The sequence below is a fragment of the Colobus angolensis genome, unplaced genomic scaffold (genome assembly GCF_000951035.1).
Source record: "Colobus angolensis palliatus isolate OR3802 unplaced genomic scaffold, Cang.pa_1.0 Scaffold13, whole genome shotgun sequence".
Taxonomy (NCBI): domain Eukaryota; kingdom Metazoa; phylum Chordata; class Mammalia; order Primates; family Cercopithecidae; genus Colobus; species Colobus angolensis.
Window position 1 is genome coordinate 22,731,062 of NW_012114252.1, and position 24,510 is coordinate 22,755,571.

Consider the following 24,510-nt stretch of genomic DNA (forward strand, 5'->3'; position numbering starts at 1 on the left):
CTCCCCGCAGCTGGGCCTCCATCCGCCCACCTCAGGGACTCCCAGGGTGTCTGTAGCTTGAGGAGTTTGGGTTCCCAGGAGGCCACTCCCGGCTTCGGGCATGGAGCGGACTGGGTCACACTGGGCCAGGTCACGGACTGTGGGTGCAGTTGTTAGAGATGGAGACTTGCAGAGACAGCCCATCTGCCATGGACAGGAGTGACTCCCAGTAACGATGGGGTAACTGAAGCCAGAATTGGCCAGGAAGTTCAGACAGTGCCCCAGGAGGACTCACTTCTTAGCTGGTCAGCTGAATCCTGTCCTCTGCTTGTCCCCATCTGCCCTGGGGACCCATCTGCCCTTGGTGGGTGCTCTGTTACTGCTGACCTGCTGTGCTTGCTCACAGCTATAGAATCCTGCCTCCTGGACATGGCTGGCTGGAGTGGGAGAGAGAACAGGGACTGAGGCTGGGCCATCGTTGGCCCCCCGGTACCTGGGCAGTGTCTGGTTCAGATGAGTGCCCAGAAAATGCTTGCCATTCAAATGCGTATCCACTCTTCTCCAAGACCCCATCTCACTGGACACCATGACTGTTTAGGAACTTGGAGCTCCTAAGATCGGTGCTTCTGTCCAATCACTGGCCAAGGTCTCCTCAAGGCAGAGGCCAGTGTTGCCAGGGCAGTGCCCCGGCTGCGACCACAGCCGGCCCCAGTGGACAGAGTAGGTCCTGAGTGGTAGCACCCAGCCCCTTGGCTGGGATCTTGGGGCACGCGAAGCTAAGAGGGAGGTGGCGCCGCCTCTGCTCTGGCAGTTCCACAACACGCGGGCATGTCCCTGAGGTTGTCCTGGCCTCTCCTCAAGCTCATGCCTCGTGATCAAGGATGGTGTCCACAGTGCCAGACACCTCGTCCACTCCCAGGGCAGGAGGTGGGGGTGCAGGCCTGGACACTGGTTCCCCTTTTATCAGGAGGAGCAAATTCCTCACAGAGCTGGCAGACTCTTGCCTACCTTACAGGGCTGGAGCCCACCTGGCTGCAGGGGGCCTCACTGGGGCACACATTGCCAAAACCCAGCGCTGTGAGCGAGGCAGAGGGAGAGTGAGGCTGCTGGGCCAGACACCGAGAGCCCAGAACGAAGCATTTTTCTCAGGCGTGTTGGTGGCATCTTCATTTCCGGTGGCATCTTCATTTCCAGTGGCATTTTCAGCCTCTTCCCCTTTACCCTCGAATTCCGCATGAGCTGGTCCTGGGGTGACCAGAGGCCCGCTTTGCCTGGGGCTGAGGAGCTCCTCGTTAAGGGACTTTCCATGCTAAACCCGGAGGGCCCGGCAAACCAGGACCCACCGCCCAGCCCAGCACTGCAGCCTGGCCTGGTGACTGTGCTGCACAGACAGCGGTGACTGTCAGTTGCTGCAATACCTGGCCATGGCCCAGGCTTCATGCTGAGCACCTTCTGCATACACTGCTTTACTGGACCCTCAAAAAAGCCCACAGGCAAATACAAACCCGTTTTACAGACAGAAAACCAAAGGTCAGAGCTGTGAGGACGCTTGTCCAAGATCACATTCTGGTGGGAGCAGAGCCTGTGTGTTTTTTCTGGGTCTGTCAGACACAAAGCTCAGGGCTCTCATGGTAAAAGCTCCCTAGGAGGACTCATAGGGACGTAGAAGAAGAAAATGAGGCCGCGTTGACGCAGAGATCAGGAGCGACGTTCGCTCACACATGGAGGGCAGCTTCGGGAGAGCCTCAGGGATGGGGCAGAGGGACCCAGGGCAGGAAGGAGACAGGACCACATGTGGGCCAAGCGTCCAGCCTTGTACCTTTGGGGGGCAATGTTCAGTGTCCAAACGTCCCCGTGGTCTCAGCTTTCTGAAGTTATTGAGGGAAGCAGCGGCCTGCCCACCCAGAGCAGGTTCTTTCCAAAGTCAAGTCCCACATCTCCTGGGGTCCCGGAGTTCCCGTTTCCCATTCACTGTGTGTACAGATGGCCTTAGGGGACAGAAGCACAAGGGCCAGCCCTGCAGGGCCAGCTCTAACGTGCTCTTGTGTGCTTCTCCCAAGATGAAATTCTAGTCCAGGAGATTTTGGATCTGAATAAAACAACATGGACCAAAATGCCAAGCACAGCATCGACAATGTCAACAATACGTAAGGAAAACCGCAAGCACACCCCTTTCTAACCCACTAATTGCACTGATTCCTGGAGCTCTGTGCTGTTGAATACATGACCCTACTATCTGAGCATTAAGACCAGCTATTTCTGGGGCAAGGGCACATGGAGATGTGAACAATATGGTGTCTAAAACCATTTCTACAGCTTCCCGAGACAGAGGAAGTCAAACCCAGACTGGCAGGGATGATTCCCTTTACTCTGGGATCTCTGGAGTGCAGGTTCAGGCACGTTCTCGCCCTTGGGAGCTACTGCAGGAACGCAGGGCACAGGAACATGAGAACCCTGCACTAACCAGCAGTTTCCAGTTCCTCCCACACACGCCCACGCTCTCACTTCACGCTCACCTAAGGCTTCTGAGACAGCAGGGCAGTTATCATTACCCCATTTGACAGAAGGTAAAACCAAGGTCTAGCAAATGACTTGCCCAAGGCCACACAGTGAGTCATGAACAAACACAAAGAATGTGCCTTCCCCAAGTGCAGCTTCACATGGCAAAGACATATGCAAGTAAATAGAACAGCACATTTAGAACCAAGACAGAGTACTGAATCCGCAGTTGCCAAGGAGAGAACTGGGAATCAGAAATCCCCACACAGTGCATGAAAATGTATTCAGCAGCAGGAAAGTTCAGCGCTCTCTTGAAATCTTGCATCCAGATGTAAATTCCAGTTCCTAGGATTGGTTCACCTGCCATCTGCCAAGGTCCACACTGCTGGTTCAAGGGAGTCAGAGGACACCTGACTCTGTTTACACATTCACTTGCCAACACACATGTCCAAATAGAGCCTGCAAATCATATTAGCATCCCATCCCTACATTTTAAAATAAAGCATGGGCCACAAATGTTTATACCTGTGTAATCAAGAAAACTTTTCCCCATTTTTTTCCATGTTCTTCATTGAAGATGCTGGTATTGATGAGAATTATCAAGCTGGTGGTTCTGAGAATTATCATGAATTATTAGAGAATTTACAATTCTCTTCTGGCACTGAGGACAAAGTTTCCAATGATGGTAAATGCAACCCAGCAATTACCCCTTCCCAAGTCCAGCTGTAGCGGGAGAGGTAGAAGGCAGGCAGACACCGGCGGAAACATCTCCTTCATGGAGGATAAACCCTTGGTGGGAGAACGTGCCTGCTTCCCCCGGTTCGGCAGATCTCCCAGTCTCTGTCGGGACTGAGGGATCCCCACTTTCCCCACCCACTGCTGTGGGGCCGACCCTGGAAAAACCACAGCCCAGGGAAGCACAGCAGAAATGTCTCATGGGCAGGCAGATGCCAAGACAGGGAGGTAGGTGCTGCCACAATGCCTGGCCCCCTCTCCCAAAGCTTCAGCTAAGTTACTTCTCCTTCCCAGGGCAGGTGCAGAGAGAGCCAGAGTGCCCCCAGGGGGTTCCCCCAGAAGTAGGGAAAAGCCTCCCTCCAACAGATGAGTCTGCTGGGAAAAAATCAGTGTGCAAAAGCTAAGAGGATAAGACCCTTGGATGCCACGGAGGGGCAAAATACCTCCTCTTTACCCTGGAGATTCAAAACCAGAAAGCGCACATGTATATACCCAGGCGTATGAGTCCATTCTCACACTGCTATAACGAACTACCCGAGGCTGAGTAATTTATAAAGAAAAGAGGTTTCATTGGTTCATGGTTCTGCAGGCGGTGCATGAGGCGTGGCTGGGGGCCCTCAGGAAACTTACAATCATGGCAGAAGAGCATAGGGGAAGCAAGCACATCTTCACAAGGAGACGGGAGAGAGTGAAGGGGGAGGCACTACACACTTACAAACAACCAGACCTCGTGAAAACTCACTATCATGAGAACAGCAAGGAGGAACTCTGCCCCCATGAACCAATCATCTTTCACCAGGTCCCTCTCCCAACACTGGGGATTACATTTAGACACGAGATTTGGTTGGGGACACACAGCCAAACCATATCACCAGGACACACACGTAGGACATTTGTGCTGTTCCCCACATACAGGACCAGGTCACAGCTCCAGTATCTGATGGTGTGCCAGGAGCCAAGCATTTCTGTAGGGGCCCAGGAATCTGCATCGCAATCCATTACCCCAAACCGTCCTCCCAATAAGACAGACTCTGGAGTTGGGAAGGATTGAACTAGATTTTTTCAGGCCTTAAACAAGATTTTATTTAAAATCAACATGAATCCTTCCGAATTTGTCTGCCTGATGGTCAGTCTGGCAAGTTTCTCTTTCTGACATTGCTCCTCCATTTATTAATTGGGATTCTACCTTGAGAAAGAGCTGCCGCTCCTCCCCTGTTTGTTTATGTATTCAGTTGCTTATTACTGTCTACATGGGCTTCTAGGGATTTACTATAGTCTGTGGGTTATAAAACACTAACACCATTACTGATTGTGAGCCAAGAACTGTGTGCTTGTTAAGTTCAATGGCACAGCGTTGCTTCCGGGCCCTCTCCACAGACAGAGCTAGGAAACACATTCGTGCAAATCATGGATCCGTGCAAATCCTCCTTTCCTGCCCAGCCTCCTTTCTTCTTACCCCAGTTCTGCAGCCATTATCTTTTGTATGGTCTTTTCCATTGTTTGCAATATTTTGCCATTTCAAACACAGCTGCAGTGAGCAGCCTACAGCACAGGTATTTTCATATTCTCGGGAATTATCTCCAGGGTCAGTTCTTAGCATTGATCCTGCTAAGATGCTGGGTCAAAGGAAGTGTGGAGGAGTGAATATGCAGTTTTAATAGTCAGATGAGGCCTGGCTCTGTATTCACATATTGAGTTTCCAAAACATATTTTCAAATAAAACTTGAAAATGATATTAGCATTTCAACTTAGCATTTTAAAATAAATGACCAAAATGCTTGTAAGTGTGTAATCAAGAACATTTTTCCCGTTTTTTCCATATTTGTCATTAAAGAAGCCAGTGCTAATGCAAATCTCCACGGCGATCCTTCTGAGAATTACAGTGGGCCACAGGTGTCTCCTGGCAGTGAGAAGAGAGTTTCCAGTAAAGGTAAATATGCCTTGCCCACACTGAGAGCTCTGTGGGAGAGATGGAGGCACGTGTGTGTGAGGTGACTGTCTCCCTCCTGCCTCACCACGATGCCACCATTAGGTTTCCACCAGCATCATGGTGAGAAGGGGTATTTCAGTATTGCTTTTGTTTGCATTTGTCGCATTATGAGTGAGTTTAAACATCTCATATGTTTAAGGGCCATTTCTGTATCACTTTTGTAGATGTTGCTTTCGTTACAATTTCCCATTTTCCTTTAGGTGTTTGGTTTTTAGCCCCATTTTCTCAAAGCTGTTTATATTTTAAAAACAAACTTTGAGATACAGATAGGTAGATGGTAGATGATAGGTAGATGATAGATAGATAGATAGATAGATAGATAGATAGATAGATAGATAGATAGATTAGATAGACAGATAGCTGATATATAGATAGAAAATTGTTGGGGTTTGTTAATTGACTTTTGACTGCGTTTATAATTTTTCATGTAAAAAAATGTCAATTTTTGTGTAGCCAAAATTATCAATCTCTGGCTGCCTTTAGCTTTGATGTTCTGGGTTAGAAAGTCTTTCTCCACACTGAGTCTAAAGAAGAATTTGCTTTCCTCCAGTATTTATAGGACTTCATCTGCCTGAGTTTACCTCTGAGCATGGTATGAGGTGTTCTTATCATTTTACGAATGGCTGCCCAGTTATCCCTGAACCATTTTTACAAATGGCTGCCCAGTTATCCCTGAACCATTTTTACAAATGGCTGCCCAGTTATCCCTGAACCATTTTTACGAATGGCTGCCCAGTTATCCCTGAGCCATTTTTACGAGTGGCTGCCCAGTTATCCCTGAGCCATTTTTACGAGTGGCTGCCCAGTTATCCCTGAACCGTTTTTTAAAAGTCCATCTTTGTCCCATGACCTGCAAAGCCACGCGGATCGCACACTGAGATCTTCTGTGTGCGACTGTCCCGTCTGGGAGGGCCAGCACCAGAGTGTGTCATTCAGAGTGGATTTTAACCTCTGGGACACACGTCCCTCTTTTAGTTCTTTTTAGCTTTTCTTTTTCCATATTTCCCTGATTATATTTTTGGCAATATGTCTAATTTCCTTTCCCTGAGTTTGTTTATATTTTTATTGGGATTGCATTACATTTGTAAAGGAATTTAGAAAATAACTGAAACTTCTACGATGTTGAGTGGATCTATCTAAGAACAAGTAATGTCTTTCCATTTGTTCAATGTCATTTCCTACCTTTCAGGAATATTTTTAAGTCTTCCTTGCATAGGTGTTATACTCTCATGATAAGCTTATTTCTAAGTATTCAGTTTATCATCTTGCTATTAGAAGCAAGATTTGATCTATCATTGTGTACTTTAACTGGTCTGTTATATGAATGCTTTGATTTCTATAGGTTAATTTTGTCCTGCTATCTTACTGAATTATTTTCTTGTTTGAGTTAGCTTTATCATTGATTATTTAGCGTTTTCCAGATATGCTATATTATCATCTGATAAACAGAAATGGTTTTCTTCTTCTCTACCAATTTTTATGCATCTCATTGATGTCTCTTGGCTAATTGCATTGACTGATATATCCAGGATAATGTTTAATAGTAGTGGAGTGAGTGGGCATTCTTGCCTTGTTCACAGCCTTGGTAGAAATGCCTATAGTGTTTATCCAGTAAGTAGGATTCTGGCTTTGGAATAGAGGCACACACATTTTAACATGTAAGGAAAGCATCCATCAACCATTTTACGTTTTGTCAAAGTCTTTTTTATCATTTTTGGAGCCAATAGTTTTTTTCTTTAGATCTATTTAATATAGTGAATGATATTAATGAGTTTCCTAATACTGAACCAATCTTGCACTTCTAAAATAAATTCCATTTGGTCATGTTGATTATATTCTTAGAATGGTATTAGATTCAACTTGTCAATATTTTATTTCATATTTTTGCATCCAAATACACAAATGACACTAGACTATGGTGAGTTTTTTTTTTTTTTAACCTATCTTTCAGGTTGAAATACTGATGTTGTAATAAAAAATTTATAATAAAAATTAGAAATTTTTCTTTCGTTTTTGGCTCTTTAGAGCATCAGAAGCATTTTGTCTTTTAAAATTTATGAGAAATCCCTGTGAAACCACCTCTTCCTGGTGCTTTTTCTGGGGTAGTTTCTTAAAAAGTTCATTCCTTCTAAGAAAAGTGATTCATTTAGGTTTCTTAGTCAATGGAATCAGTTTAGCCATCTATATTTCCCTAGGAAGTTATCCATTTCTTCTAGGTTTCCAAATGTATTTGAATAGAGATCTTTAAATCATCTCCTGATTTTAAAAAATTTACTTGTTTCCACTGTTATTTCCCCTTTATGATTTCTTGTTTTGTAAATTTATGCTTAACCATTTTCTTCTTGATCAAGTAAGCCAGTGATCTATCTAGGTTATTATTTTTTCTGAAATCCAGGGATTTTTAAAATTTCCATAGGTTTTTGGGAAACAGGTGGTGTTTGGTTACATGAATAAGTTCTTTAGTGGTGATTTCTTAGATTTTGGTGCACCCATCACCCGAACAGTATACATTCTACCCAATTTGTAGTCTTTTATTCCTAACTCTCCTCCCACACTTCCCCCCAAGTTCCCAAAGTCCATTGCGTCATTCTTATGCCTTTGCATCCTCATGGCTTAGCTCCCACTTTGAAATGAGAACATACGATGTTTGGTTTTCCATTACTGAGTTACTGCACTTAGAATAATGGTCTCCAGTTCCATCCAGGTTGCTATGAATGCCATTATTTCGTTTCCTTTTATAGCTGAGTGGTATTCCATGGCATATATATACCACAATTTCTTTATCCACTCACTGATGTATGGGCATTTGGGCTGATTCCATATTTTTGCAATTGCAAATTGTGCTGTGATAAGCATGGATGTGCAAGTGTCTTTTCCATATAATAACTTCTTTTCCCCTGGGTAGATACGCAGTAGTGGGATTGCTGGATCAAATGGTAGTTCTACTTTTACTTCTTTAAAGAATCTCCACACTGTTTTCCAGAGTGGTTGTACTACTTTACATTCCCACCAGCAGTGTAGAAGTGTTCCCTTTTTACCACATCCACATGACCATCTATTATTTTTTGATTTTTTGATTATGGCCACTCTTGCAGGAGTGAGGTGGCATAGCATTGTGGTTTTGATTTGTATTTCCCTGATCATTAGTGATGTTCAGCATTTTTTCAAATGTTTGTTGGCCATTTGTATATCTTCTTTTGAGAATTATCTATTCATGTCCTCATCCCCTTTTTGATGGGATTGTTTCTTTTTTTCTTGTTGATTTTTTCATTGTAGATTCTGGATATTAGTCCTTTATCAAATGTATAGATTGTGAAGATTTTCTCCCACTCTGTGGGTTGTCTGTTAACTCTCCTGATTATTTCTTTTGCTGTGCAGAAGCTTTTTCATTTCATTAAGTCTCATCGACATTTGTTTTTCTTGTATTTGCATTTGGGTTCTTGGTCGTGAAGTCTTTGCCTAAGCCAATGTCCAGAAGGTTTTTTCCAATGTTATCTTCTTAAATTTTTATGGTTTCAGGTCTTAAATTTAAGTCCTTTATCCATATTGAGTTGATTTTTGTATAAGGTGAGAGATGAGTATCCAGTTTCATTCTTCTACATGTGACTTGTCAATTATCCCAGCACGATTTGTTGAGTAGGGTGTCCTTTCTCCACTTTATGTTTTTGTTTGCTTTGTTGAAGATCTGTTGGCTGTAAGTACTTGGCTTTATTTCTGGGTTCTCGATTCTGTTTTTTTGGTCTGTGTGCCTATTTTCATACTAGCACCATGCTGTTTGGGTGACAATAGCCTTATAGTATAGTTTAAAGTCAGATAATGTGATGCCTCCAGATTTGTTCTTTTTGCTTAGTCTTGCTTTGGCTATGCAAGCTCTTTTTTCATTCCATATGAATTTTAAGACAAAATCCAGTGTTTTGATATAGTAATTAGCTCCATTGTATTCTCTTCTTTACCTCATTAATTTCTGCCTTTGCCACTAATATTACCTTCTTTATTTTCTCTTATAGTTCACTTCCTTGCTCTTTTTCTAGTTTTAGACCTGAGTAATTCTTTTATTTTTTTCCTTTTACCAATAAGTGTTTAGTGCTATGCTTCTTTATATGTATTCCATAGATTCTCATGTATAGTGTTTTCATTATTATTTTCCAGAAATTTATCATTTTAGTTTGTATTTCCCTTTTAACCAAAAGTTTTCCAATTCCCAGATAGTAGGGCATTTTGTCTTTGTTTTTTATAATAATTTCTAGTTTTACTGTCCTGTGATCAGAAAGTACTGTTTGTAATAGTTTTACTTTACAAAATTCGCTCATAGTTACATAAATATACTCAATTTTTGTGAATGTTCCATAGCACTTGAGAAACAGGCATATCCTCCAGTGTCAAGACTTAACAGGAATCTGGTGCGTGTTAATAATGGCCACCTTTTGATTATGTTGTTTAGGTCTCCTCGCACATTTTTCACCTATTCAACCTGTCTTTTGTTAAGAATAGTGTATAAATTCTCTATTATAAATATTTTTCTGTCTGTGTCTCCTTGCATTTTCTGTAGTTTTTTCTTTATGAGTGTGATTCCTGTGTTATTTGGTGCATAGATTTTTATGAATATTATATCTTCATTGTGAATTCCAACTTTTAGTATTGAAAAGATACTTTCTTTGTCATGTTAATGTTTTGAGGATTGGATATTTCTTTCTCTGCCTTAAGGACCACCATCTCTCCGCTTTTGTATTAAACAATAAGATATATTTTGTCCATTCTTTATTTTTTAGTTTACCATTTAAACTTTTATTTTTATTCATTTGCTTTTTTCTTCAATTTTTTAAATTATGCTAAAATACCTATAACATAATTTGTCACTGTAACCATTTTTAACTGTACAGTTCCATGATGTTAAACACATTCATAATGCTGTCCAACCATCACCACCATCTGTCTCCAGAATTATTTCCATCACCCCAAATTGAAACTCTGTACCATTAAGCAATAACCCCCCTTTCTGCCTCCCTTCAGGCTCTGGCAGCCACCATTCTACTTTCTGTTTCTATGAATTTGACTATTCAGGTGCCTCACATAAGTGGAATCACACGGCATTTGTTCTTCTGTGATTGGTTTATTTCACTTAGCATAATGTCTTCAAGGTTCATCCCTGTCTTAGCATGTATCAGAATTTTATCTCTTTTTAAGGCCAAGTAATGTATAAATTACATATCTGATGATAGATTGAGAATATATTTTAAAAACTCTAAAAACCAACAACAAATAGCTCTATCTAAAAATTAGCAAAGGATTTGAATAGAGATTTCTTCCAAAGGATATGCATGGCCAATAAGCACATGAAAAGATGTTCAATATCACCAATCATTAGGGAAATACAAATCAAAACTACAATGAGATATTACCTCACACTCATTGGGATGGGTAACATTAATGGATGAGTTAAGCCCATTTATATTATGGATGTGACTGATAATTCATTGCAACTCTGTCAAAATATTATAAAATTATGTGGATTGTGTTACATTTGCTATGTTTCTTCAGGAGATAAATATTCCTTGTTCTTTAAATCATAAAAGTTGTTTGTTGTTGGGTTTGTTGTTGGGTTCAAAATATATTCTGAATATTAACCTCTAATCAGATATATAATTTGCAAATTACTTGGCCTTAAAAAGAAATAAAATTCTGACACATGGTAAAACAGTGATGACCCTTGCAGATATTATGCTAAGTGAAATAAACCAATCACAGAAGGACAAATACTGTGTGATTCCACTTATGTGACGCACCTGAGTAGTCCAATTCAGACTATTAAAAAATAGCCAGTACTGGGGAGGATGCAGAGAAATTGGAATTCTTGTGCACTATTGGTGGGAATGTAAAATGGTGCAGCCACTGCAGAAGACAGTATGGCGGTACCTCAAAAAATAAAAAATAAAATTACTGTATAAAATACACCCAAAATAACTGAAAGCAGAGTTTTGAAGAGGCCTTTATACCCCCATGTTCATAGCATTATTCACAATAACAAAAACACAGAAGCAATCCAGTGTTCACTGACAAATATATGGATAAGCAAAATGTGGTCCATCCATTTCTTTATTTTTAACCACTCAACATCACTTAAGTATACAGTATATACTTGGATCTTACTTTCTAAGGAAAACTGAAAAAAAATTAATGGATGAGTTACGCTCATTTATATTATCAATGTGACTGATAATTCATCATGACCCTGTCAAAATATCATAAAATTATGTAGATTGTGTTACATTTGCTATTTTTTTTAGGAAGTAAATATTCCTGTTCTTTAAATTATAAAATATATTTTGGGTATTTAAGAAAGTTTATATTTTTGTTCTGGTAATGACCTTTATACTTATAACTTTTTAAATGTCCCTAATTTCCTTTTTGTCTTATTATACCATGTACTACCTGGTTTTCCAGTTTTTAGTCCATATATAATAGTTTCACATATTTACAGGGCACATTTAACATTTTGCTGCATGCATACAATGTGCAATGATCAAATCTGGGTAACTGAGATGTCCACCACCTCAATCATTTATCATTTCTTTGGGTTGAGAACATTCTACATCTTCTCTTCTAGTACTTTTGAAATATAATAAAATATTGTTAACTGTAATCACCCTACTGTGCTGCTAAATGCTAGAACTTATTCCTTCTATCTAATTGTATTTTTGTTCCCATTAACCAATCTCTTTCTATTTCCTTCTCCCCTTTTACCTTCCCAGCCTCTGGTAACCACCATTGTACTCTCTACCTCCATGAGATCAACTTTTTTAGCTCTAACATATAAGTGAGAGCATGTGATATTAGGCTCTCTGTGCCTTTCACTTGACCTAATGCCCTCCAGTTCCACCTGTGTTGCTGCAATTGACAGGATTTTGTTTTTTTTATAACTGAATAGTATTCCATGTGTATGTGCGCCATATTTTCTTTATTCATTTATCCACTGATGGACACTTATGTTGATACCATGTTTGGTCTATTGTAAATAGAACTGCAATGGCTATGGGAGTGTAGGGATTTCTTTGATGTACTGATTTGCTTTCTTTTAGACATATACCCAACACATCAGTGGGCTTGCTAGATCATATGATAGTTCTGTTTTTAGTTGTTGCTTGAGGAACCTCTATACTGTTTTCCATAGTGGCTGAACTAGTTTACACTCCCACCAACAATATACAAGGATTCCCCCTTGTTCCCTATCCTTGCCAGCATCTGATATTGCCTGTGTTTTTGAAAAGTTATTTTAACTGGCATGAGATGATATCTCATTGTGGTTTGATTTGCATTTCCCTGGTGATGAATGCTTTTCACATACCTGTTGGTCACTTGTATGGCTGCTTTTGAGAATGTCAGTTCAGATCTTTTGCCCATTTTTAAATTAGTTTTTTTTTTTTTTTTTTTGCTATAGGGTTGTTTGAGTTCCTTATATATTCTGGTTATTAATTTCTTGTCAGATGGATAGTTTGCAAATATTTTCTCCATTCTTTAAGTTATCTCTTCACCTTATTGATTGTTTCATTAGTTGTGTAGGAGCTTTTTAGCTTTACATAATCCTAATTGTTTATTTTTGCTTTTGTTGCCTGTGGTTTTAAGGTCTTACTCAAAAAATATTTGCCTACACAGATGTTCTAAAGTGTTTTCCTAATGTTTACTTCTAATGTTTTCATAGTTTCACATCTTTTTTTTTTTTTTTTTTTTGAGGCTGAGTCTCGCTCTGTCGCCCGGACTGGAGTGCAGTGGCCGGATCTCAGCTCACTGCAAGCTCCGCCTCCCGGGTTTACGCCATCCTCCTCCCTCAGCCTCCGGAGTAGCTGGGACTACAGGCGCCCGCCACCTCGCCCGGCTAGTTTTTGTATTTTTAGTAGAGACGGGGTTTCACCGTGTTCGCCAGGATGGTCTCGATCTCCTGACCTCGTGATCCGCCTGTCTCGGCCTCCCAAAGTGCTGGGATTACAGGCTTGAGCCACCGCGCCCGGCCCAGTTTCACATCTTACATTTAAGTCATTAATCCATTTTGAGTTGATTTTTGTATATGGGTGAGAGATAGGGGTCAAGTTTCATTCTGCTGCATATGAATGCCCAGGTTCCCCAGAACCATTTATTAAGGAGACTATCCTTTTTCAGATGTACGTTCTTAGTGCCTTTGTTGAAGATGAATTGGTCGTAAATGCGCAGATTTATTTCTAGATTTTCCCTATTCTGTCTTCTTGGTCTATGTGTCTGTTTTTAGTGTATTTATTACAGATTTTTGCTTTGTGGTTACCAGGAAACCTAAAAAAACACATCCTATAACAAGTTATTTTAAACTGATAACAAATTAACTTTGATCACAAAGAAAAGAAAATAAACAAGCAAAGAACAAACTAAAAATCCCTACACCTTAACTCACTTCCTCCTATATTTTCTTTTTGTTGTCTCCATTTAAGTCTTTTTATATTGCCTATCTCTTTAAAAATTATTATTATTTTTAACAGATTTGCATTTTCATCTTTATACTAAAGATTATGAGTGGTTTGCACACCACAGTTACAGTATTAGAGTGTTCTGAATTTTCCTGTCTGCTGACTTTTATCATTGAGTTTCATACTTCGGATAATTTCTTGTTGCACATTAGCACCCTTTTCTTTCAGATTGAAGACTTCTTTTCAGTCTTTCTTGTAAGACAGTTCTGGTGGGTATGAATTTTCTCTGCTTTTGTTTGTCTGGGAAAGTATTTCTTTTTCAGGTTTGAAGGATAGCTTTGCTGAGTAGAGCATTCTCGGTTGGAAGAGTTTTTTGGTTTTTTTTTTTTTTCCCCCTTTAGCACTTTAAATACGTCATCCAACTCCCTCCCGGCCTATAAAGTTTCCACTGAGAAGTCTGCTGCCAGACGTATCAGAGCTTCTTTAGATGTTATTTGATTATTTTATCTTGCTCTTTTATAATCCTTTCTTTGTCCTTTACATTTGAGAGCTTGATTATTTGATAAATTGGGGTAGTTTTACTTGGGTTGGATATTCCTGGTGATCTTTGATCTTCTTGTACCTTAGTATTCTTATCTTTCTCTAGGTTTGGAAAGGTTTCTGTAATTACTTCTTTGAATAAACTTTCTACTCCTATCTTTTTCTCTACTCCTTCTTTAAGTCCATGACTCCTTAGATTTGCCCTTTCTTGATTTCATAAGTGTTCTGCATTCTTTTTTATTTTCCCCTCTGACTGTATATTTTTAAATGGCCTAAGTATTAGTCCCTTTTGTGTTGCCATAAAGGGATACCTGAGGCTGGTATCCTGAGGCAGTTCTCCTGCCTCAGCCTCCCAAGTATTTGGGATTACAGGCACATGCCACCATGCCCAGATAATTTTTGTATTTTTAGTGGAAATGGGGTTTCTCCATGTTGGCCAGGCTGGTCTCGAACTCCTGACGTCAAGTGATCTGCCCATCTTGTCTTCCCAAAGTGCTGGGATTACAGGTGTGAGCCACCACGCCCAACCTTTTCTGTGTCTTATTGAAGTTTTCCTCAAAATAGCTATATTTTTGTAGAATTCCTATTGAAGTTTTCCTCAAAATAGCTATATTTTTGTAGAATTCTTGGTCTTAAAGTCAGATATCTTCATATCTCTGGGGTTGGCTAATGGTGCCTTATTTCATCTATTTGACAGAATCATATTTTTCTGAAAGTTCTAAATGCTTCTGAATGTTCATTGGTGCCTGGGCATTGAAAAGTTAGATATTTATTCCAGTCATCACATGGGCTTTGTTTGTACCCATCCTTCAGAGGACCTTTCATTGATTCAAAGGACACTGACTGACTGTTGAGTTCCTCAAGCCTATGGTCACTGCAGCCATTTTTGCACTACAGAGCATCCTAAGTCCAGTTACACTGCAAGTCTCTTGCAACCTCCTAGATACCCAGCTCTGATGCAGTTGGAGAAAATCAGGGAGAATTCTCTGGGCTCCCAAACAAAGTCCCTTACTCACTTCCCTCCATTTCCCCATAGCAGATGGAGTCTCTCTCCATACTGAGCTGGCTGGAGTTGGAAGAGGAGTGATACAGGCACTCTCATGGCCGCCACAGCTGGCACCATGCTGGGTCTCACCCAAAGTCCCACAGCTGCCCAGACAAGCATAGTACCAGAGCTCATCCAAGGCCTGCAGCTGCTACTGCCTTACTGTCATTGATGTTTATTCGAGGCTCCAGGTCACTTTAGTCAGCCAGTGGTGAAGCCAGCCAGGACTCAGGACCATCATACCAGGGTGGTATTACGGTCTTCCAGCCTTGGGTCGGCCTAGAAATGTTGTCTGGCAGAATAGCCTGGAATCAGGATCTTTGGGGTTCTTCCCAGTGTGGTTTTACTGTGGCAGGGTTTGTGCTAGGTTCCAGTGCAAAGGCCCCTGTACTCTTTTCTCTCCTTCTCCCGGGAAGGAGTCTCTAACCTATGGTGCCTGGAGTTGAGAGAGTTGTGATGTGGGCACTCCTATGGCCCCTGCATCTGGTGTTAAATTGGGTTGCATCGCAAGCCTTCTGCCTCCCAGACCAGTGCAGCACCACAGGGTTCACCCAAGGACTGTGGTCACTATAGCCCTGCTGGCACTGAAATTTATGTGGGACCTATGGCCACTTTAGCTAGCCAGTGGTGAAGCAGGGCAGGGCTCAGGTTCATCCTGCAGGGCAGCGATGCTCCTCTGGCCTGGGGTGGGTCTACATGGTCCCTCTGTGGGCACTGGCCTGGAATCAAGGACCATGGTATTCTGCCAGGTGCTGTGTTCCACTGTGGTGACAAGGTCCCACACTCACTTCCCTCCGTCCCTGAAGCACAGATTCTCTCTCTGCACTGTGCTGCTTGGTATTGGGGCACGGTGGTGTAGGCAATACTACACTGTCCTTCCTACCTTCTTCAATGTGTCTTTTCTTGTTATTATGCTAAAACTAGGTACTATGATGACTCATCTGATTTTTCAGTTCTTGTGAAGGTGCTTTCTTGCATGCATACTTGTTCAATTTTATGTTCCTACAGGGGTCAGTCACTGGAGGGTAATATTTAGCTATCTTGCTCCACTTTCTGGATTGTCAGTTGTTGTTGTTGTTGTTGTTGTTGTTACAGACTGTCACTGTCACCTGGGCTGGAGTGCAGTGGTGCGATCTCGGCTCACTGCAACCTATACCTCCTGGGTTCAGGAGATTCCCCTGCCTCAGCCTCCCAAGTAGCTGGGATTATAGGCACTTGCCACCACACCTGGCTAATTTTTGTGTTTTTAGTAGAGACTGGGTTTCACCATGTTGGCCAGGCTGGTCTTGAACTCTTGACATCAAGGGATCCACCTGTCTTGGCCTCTCAGAGTGCTGGGATTACAGGCATGAGCCACCATGCCCAGCCCCTGGTTTACCAGTTTTTAATGGTGTACTTGAACTATTAATCATTGCCTAATTGATTCAATTAGGCATCAACATCAATGAGTTTCTATTTTCCTCTTCATCTCCCTTATTACCTCCCATAGTTTAGTTTTATCACTTCTATTTTGTCAATACATAGAGCATTTGCGTATTAGTTTTCCAGTCTCACCTGTTTCGATCATTTACATATATGATTATAAGTTGTGTGTGTGTGTTTGTGTGTGTATCCACCTTCACCATCACTGTTCTCATTGAGGTTGTTCAGTTAACTTTTGGTTTGATGAAGTTCATCCTGTAGCAGATTACTGAAGAATGTGCTACAGACACACAAATCTTTAGACTCTTGTAGGTTTAAATTGATGTTTGATGGACACTTAGATGGATATAAAATCCTTGGTTTACACATTTTTTTTTCATTGAGTTGATAGAGAATGCTGCTTCATTGCTGCCTTGCTTTTTTGGTTGTTTTCTCTTTGAAATCTAATGTTTTTACTAGGATACATCTTGGTATTAATTTTCCCAGATACAAAATGGATCCTTTCAAAATTAGACTCACCTACTATTTTTCTATAAAGTTATCTTAATTATAACTTTAAATATTAGTTCTATACCATAGTTAATGCTGCTGTTTTCTTCAATTACACCAATTATACAGATGTTATTTCTTCTTTGCCTCTATTATATTTTTGCTATTATTTCCTCATTCATGTTTTGCTTATTTCTTTATCTCATTACATTTTCTTGTTTTTCTGCCTTACTTTTCTACCTTTTATTCAGTTTCCCTTTAAGTCATATCAGTATAGAAAAATACTGATCCTTTAGTGAATATTTTTATTGCTTTGGTACAAGAAAAATAAGTGTATCCTCTGATTTTTGTGGTTCTTTATAATCTTACAGGACCATACATGTTCCCTTTTTGCTATTTTTGTTCTTTGTCATTCAATTTCTAAAGGGAGCCTCCTCCTTTTTTTTTGGTCTTTTCTCTTTCCCAGGTGTTATGTATTTTGAAGACTGATACATAAAATTCACATATGCTTTTTAAGTTCCTTCTCTGTAGACCTTTCTCTGATTTACCAGGACCCATATTGAGTATTTTCAGTCTTACAGTGGACTTGCTTATTCTGAAAGTTTTCAGATCAATGTTACGCTTTTTCTAACTCACTTTTCTCACTGTTTTATCTCAACCTGCCATTGCTCATCAGTAAGTGTTGCATGGAGTGGATGCAGGGCAGGAGCAAAGATTCTTCACTATAACTTTGAAATTTGTATTTTTTACTTTTTACTTACTGTCATTTTGATACTTGAGTATCTTATAGTTAGGTTATGCCTGAATGTCTAGTTTTGTGTAATCTTATTTTTCTTTCCTGTTTCTCTGTGTCATTTTTTGAGGAAATATTGGGAGACACAGTTCTAGGCAGCTGCCATAGTCTTTAGTCACATGGAAATCAAATCAAAGGACTTAGAAGATTCAATTTACTTATTTGTGTTTGCCAATGTTGAAAACTATATAAGTTGAAAATCTTTGGAAATTCTAGATAAAACATAATAAACATTTTTAAATGTCTATTATGATCTGACAGCAAAGTAAAGGAAATCTTCAGGGCTAGAAAACCAAGAGAGAATTAAAATCCAGAGCAGTAAGTTACAGATCTAATTGCAGAACAATCCTCAACTGTGATTTTCCTTTATGAAATATAGAAATTTGGCTGTTAGAGTTTATTTGCAGAAGATGAGGCCTAGGGAAGAAAAGTGTTGCAAATTAAATCCCTGAATAATGCTATGACTGCTAACAAGACTACACCCTCAGTAAAAGGATAGTGTAGATAAAAAACCATCTACCAGCACAGGGAAATGGAATATGTCTGTGTCAGCCTGCACCACATGGGGACTTCAAGTTCTGTGTATTCTGGAATAGCTAATCTGTGAAACCAGCATGATGGGAAGTCTCATCTGGTTACACCCCGGGTCAGAGGGCACTTGGTGGAAGCAAATACACACTTGATGTAAAGAACGATTCCCTTAACTTGGGCTTGACAGGATTTTCACAGACAATAGCTCTGCCAAAGGTGAGCTTATAATTCAAAACACTAATTGATGGGAAGCAATACGCCATGGATAATAAGCAGCAGGCAAAAAACAGCATTACTAGACTTCAAGAACTTCTGATAATTGAACATTCTGACACAGCATTTGACATAAGTATGTTTCAGGTTCTCTACCTCCACTTAGAATGCTGTTAAAAAAAAAAAAAACTGTTACTGTCTAGCCAGTCACAGTGGTGGGTGCCTGTAATTCCAGCTGCTTGGGAAGCTGAGGCAGAAGAATTACTTGAACCCAGGAGGCGGAGGTTGCAGTGAGCTGAGATCATGCCACTGCACTCCAGCCTGAGTGACAAGAGCAAGACTCCGCTTCAAAAAAAAAAAAAATGCTCCTCTCACCCTAATAATAAAAGGTGGGATCATCAACCAAGGCTTTCCTTGAGCCCATAAGAACATTCTAGTAGCAGGGTAGTTAACTAGGCAGAATTCAAAAGAGAGGCAAGCCTACACAAACAGAGCTGGAACACATGAGCTTTCTCATTTTTGGCCAAGCAGGAGAAGAACAGGTCACCACCACACAAGTGGGTAAGAAGTAACCACTAGGCCGGGCGTGGTGGCCCAAGCCTGTAATCCCAGCACTTTGGGAGGCCGAGACGGGTGGATCACGAGGTCAGGAGATCGAGACCATCCTGGTCTACACGGTGAAACCCCGTCTCTACTAAAAAATACAAAAAACTAGCCGGGCGAGATGGCGGGCACCTGTAGTCCCAGCTACTCGGGAGGCTGAGGCAGGAGAATGGCGTAAACCTGGGAGGCGGAGCTTGCAGTGAGCCGAGATCGCGCCACTGCACTCCAGCCTGGGCGACAGAGCGAGACTCCATCTCAAAAAAAAAAAAAAAAAAAAAGAAGTAACCACTGAATTTTTTCATAGCCAAGTGTGAGATATCACATGCATCTGAAAAATCCAAAAGCCCCAGGCACAAGGGAGCTTTGCACTCACAAGCTCTTCTCCGTAGGTATCTGTAAGATGTTCTGTGTGTGTGTGTGTGTGTGTATCTCACTCTGTCCTTTGAACTCTAGCTACTTTGACCTCTCCAAACCCCTCAGCATATTGAGATCACTGGGCTCTGCCTAAGTTCTCACTCCTAATGCTGCCCTGGAAACTCCCCAGGCAATGCCTGAAGCAATCACAGGGCTGCACTCAGCGGCTTTCCTTCTCTCAGTGGATCACTGGCCTTTGCTGCTTATTCTCTGATACATACATATTTTTTCTTGTTTTTTAATTAAATTGGGAGGATAAGTCTCATCCTTGTTACTCCATCCTTTCCAGACATTAAAAATTCAAATACTAGATTTTTACCCACGTGGTTCCATTGAGAATCCTGGAACTGTGAAAAGCTCTGCATTTCAACTCTGGAAGGAAAAGCTGGGGTGATGGCCTCTGGGTTCTCCCAACTCAGCCGCATACAACCTCAGTGATCTTAGGAAGGTGCTTTGCCTCACTGAGGCCTCGTCTACACATGAAGACTAAGTATTACCCACAGGCTTCACCAGGTGCACTACGGTCGAATGAAACCACACATACATAGGGAACGGGGAAATGTTAGCACCATATACGCTTCCCTGGGACTCCCAAGGGCTAGAGAGTACACTCTACAAATAAGCAAATTTAAGATAAAATGTTTTGTATTAAATGATGAATTACATACGTTTCCACAAAGAGCTAACCTGAATTATCTGCCAAAATTTTCCAAGGACTCTTCTCTTAAAAAGCACTGTGTGAATTCATTTTGAGTATGAAATTGGCAACAATCTCTCTGGTGTAGTTACCCCTGGAAAGATACACAGGAAAGTGGGTCACAGTTGTAGCCTCCAGGAGGAAACTGGTAGTGAGGGCCAACCACTGGAAACAGCCTGATGTTTCACTGAACGTCTTTTCTAAACCTTAAAAATTGTTCCATGGGCTTGTATCCTTATTAAATATATAAACTGGCCGGGCGCGGTGGCTCAAGCCTGTAATCCCAGCACTTTGGGAGGCCGAGATGGGCGGATCACGAGGTCAGGAGATCGAGACCATCCTGGCTAACACGGTGAAACCCCGTCTCTACTAAAAAAAATACCAAAAAAACGAGCCGGGCGAGGTGGCGGGCGCCTGTAGTCCCAGCTACTCGGGAGGCTGAGGCAGGAGAATGGCGTAAACCCGGGAGGCGGAGCTTGCAGTGAGCTGAGATCTGGCCACTGCACTCCAGCCTGGGTGACAGAGCGAGACTCCGTCTCAAAAAAATAAAAAAATAAAATAAATAAATAAATAAATAAACTGAGCACCTAATATTAATTTAGATAAATGTTTTTAAAGCCTGAAGCAGCCTTCAGGGATGCCCGCAGCCTTTAATGAATGTTTGCAGATCTACGTTCCTCTTAATGTAAAATGAATTAAGAGGAAAATAGATCTGTAACTACCCTCCCTTCCTTGTTGCCAGAAAACCCAACTTCCTCATGTAATCCATGACTTCTGGGAGTAGGAAAATTTTGTGGTTCATAATATCATTCCTGACATACTGACTGTGCCTAAACTTCAGTTTAAGACTTTAGGACCTGGTAAATCTAAGTATCCCACGGGACATATATAAATTCATGTAATAATCATTCATTTCCTGTAACATTAATGTCAACAAGAGACTCATTTACTCTGCAATCCCTGCTGAGCCTGCTAGGTACTCAGCAGTATACATAAGGGGTTCTTGTTTCCAAGAAATGAGACTTGAGGGGCCAGGCCAGTCAACAGTAGTCATTATTCATGCGTTCACAAAATGCAGACGACCAAACAGTATTTTTAAGGGTTCCAGGGTGCACCTGCACAGAGTTTTGGGAGCACTAAAGAGAGGTGGGTCCTCCTGGCATACTTTGAGAGTAAGAAGAGTAAATAAAGGAAGGGGATTAGGGTTCTCTGTAGGGTACCCCATACTAGGAAAGGGCACCTCCCAGGCTGGGGGCTGCTTCAAAGGGAGCCCCCCACCCACCAGCTACAGCGACCAGAGCCGGTTTGGGGGGGCTTGGAGCCGCTCCTGGACCGATGCCACCCCACACTGCCTGCACCTCTCCCTGAGCAGCGGGGACCACACAGCACAGTTATTGGTAGAAAGGGCTGGACAGGAAGAGACGTGGGGAAAATTCAGTGTCTGTAAAACCTGTGTCCGGATCCAAGGACTGTGGCTCAAGCGACCATGAGTGTCAGATTCACAGAAGGGAGCCCTGCTCACCGCCGGTGGGGGGGAGCCCTTAGGACACAGCGGACAGAATACTTCTATGCTAGCGCCTCCTCCGAGTGTAAAGAGAAAACACAGAGAAAGCATAACGATGTAGGACCCCACTCATCGCTTGGGCACCAAGCCACACCTTCTGGGGCTTGTTGGAGGAAATGTTTTTGATGGCCTCGCCTGAGGCTGTGTCTCGAGAAGCCGCGGCACCTCACCTCGCTTGCTCTGTGCGTGGGTGCTGCTTTGCTCAGCGCTTACGGCTCCCGGAAGTTAAAAGAAAAAGTGGAATCATGCCTTAATTACTTATAAAGCGTGATCATTGTACTTACTGTTTTCCCCACAGAAAAGACGAATTCAAAGAACACTCAGTATGAAAATCTATCCTTCCTGGACAAAATCCTTCAAAATATTGGAAGATCTTCAGGTAGATTGGAAATAATAGATAAATGTCTTCTCATTTGGGGATTTTTTTTTTCCTGCTCAAGGGACAGGTGTGTCACCGGGCAGCTCCAGGGAGAGCAGGTGAGCCCAGCCCCCAGGTGAACCCACCTGAGCTCCACAGGAGCCCCTGTCCAGCCGTTGATGTGTGGACACCTGACCGGACAAGTCCAATTCAAGGAGTCAAGGCCCTTATCAATGAGGGAGTGCTCTCCCTTTTCAGCTGAACGGAGCAGGGGGCCAGTCCCCCTTTTCCCAAGAATAATCAGGACTCACAAGACTGCCGCCACCCACCCACACAAGGGTACCAACCGCATGGTGGCAGGAGCCTGTTCCTGTGTGACAGGCCCAGGAAGGGCCCCCACACCCCGGTCAGGAAGCCCCCCACCCTCTCATGGGGTGAGGACCCCCAGTCCAGCCCTTCTCCACTCCCTGTTCACACAGCTCCACCACTGCCCGCCTGCTAAGAGTTGGCCATGCAGATCCTGTGGCTTCTGCCCCTGGCCCCAGGCTTCCCCTCGGAGCTTTCCAGAACACCTGGGAGCCAGTCCTGGGTGAGGCTGACAGCCCTCCTGTCCTCCCAGCATCCCCGATTCACATGGCGGCCCAGCGTGCCCAGACCCTCCCCCCATACCCTGCAGCACATGCCCATCCACGCAGCCTGAGACCTTCCATCTGGAGCCCCTTCCAACTTTGCCAGGCCAGTGTCCGTCCCCAGTCAGACCGCGAGATCCCAGGCCACAAGGTCGGCACATGCTCCCAGCAGCAGGGACCAGACCAACACACACGGTGTGGAAAGGGCAGTGAGCGGTTGTTCAAGCTACGGCCAATTTCCCAGACCGCGCCACTGTCCAGGACAACCTCTGCTGCTTCCAATACAATTTCATGATTGACCTTGTCAAGGTTCCAGTTCCCTGGGACCTGACTGTTCTGCAGGGAGAACCACAAATTCTCCTATAACTCAGACAGCAAAAGATAGGGGCCTCTCCACTGATGAAGCTCCTGGACGTCACCAGCACCTCTAGGTGCGGCCGTCGGCAACAGAAGCCCCAGAGGTGACAGTGGGGACTTCCAGAGCCCTGGCAATGTTGGACAGTGAAGAACCGGGAGTCCCCAACCTCCTGGTACTGACATCCCAGGAATGAGATCCACAGCCAGTCACTGTGAGGGGAGGAGGAGGAGGACCGGCCCAGCCCTGCCAAGCGTGGAGTTGTCGATGGGTTTTGAGGGAGAATGCAGGGGAGATTACTCTGGACAGGGTGGCCCTGCGGGGAGAGCCAAAGGCAGCCCGACGCAGCCAGCACCCCCTCCGTCCTCCTGCCTCGGATACATCCGCAGGGCTCTCCCCTCCCTCCATAACTGAGGGCTCGGTTCCTCCTGTCCCCTGGTGTCCATTGATCCTGTCGGTGTCCCCATCTCCCCCACACCACACACTGCCAGGCTCAAAATCTCCTCTTTCTACACAGGAAACATTTTCCGTAACGAGCAGCAGAGGACCAGCGCTCAGAGGAGGAGCCGAGACAGTCAGTGAGGCCACAGCCCCAGAGCCCCTGCACAGGAGACGAGACTGCTAGAACCCCCACGCACCAGCCTCTGGAACAGGGCACTTGTGTGCACATGCCCACGTTCTCTGAACCATTCCGCATAAAGGAAAATTGTTTATTCACACAATCCCAATTGGAGTTGGTTTATTTAAGTGTTAAACCACAGGGTGCGTGGGATTTGGGTTTAAAAAAAAAAAGAAAAAGAAAACAAGAAACAAAAAAACATATTGAGCCTGGAAATAAGAGCATCAGAATATTCTGTCTACAAATAACATAATCTCAGAGCACATGAAGGATTTGTCCATGAGGAACAGAGACTACGAAGGTCTGAGAGTCTCCTCCCTGCTGCCATGCCTTGCAAAATACGCACACATATAACACATGCATACACAACACACATGCACATATAACATGTGCACACATACAACATGAACATATGGACATACATGTGTGTGCATACAACACACAACACACATGCAACATGCACACACATGCAATGTACATGCACATCCAACACGTACACATGCAGCGTGCACGCATGCAATGTACATGCATACAATATGCACACATGTGCAACATGCACACATGCAACACACACACACAACACATGCGCACACACGAAGCCTCATT

The 24,510-nt window shown here is 42.9% G+C and overlaps 1 protein-coding gene across 1 annotated transcript in view; it reads left to right on the plus strand.

The window, feature by feature from the left end:
* SPACA7 (sperm acrosome associated 7) overlaps positions 1-24,005 on the plus strand; it is a 44,374-nt gene extending 20,369 nt beyond the window's left edge. The window contains exons 3-7 of the mRNA XM_011933909.1: positions 2,040-2,126; positions 3,056-3,163; positions 5,048-5,143; positions 22,242-22,322; positions 23,803-24,005. Of these exons, the coding sequence (XP_011789299.1) occupies positions 2,040-2,126; positions 3,056-3,163; positions 5,048-5,143; positions 22,242-22,322; positions 23,803-23,867 (437 nt within the window). The 3' untranslated portion in view covers positions 23,868-24,005. The remainder of the gene's footprint in view (positions 1-2,039; positions 2,127-3,055; positions 3,164-5,047; positions 5,144-22,241; positions 22,323-23,802) is intronic.
* Positions 24,006-24,510: the final 505 nt, after the last annotated feature.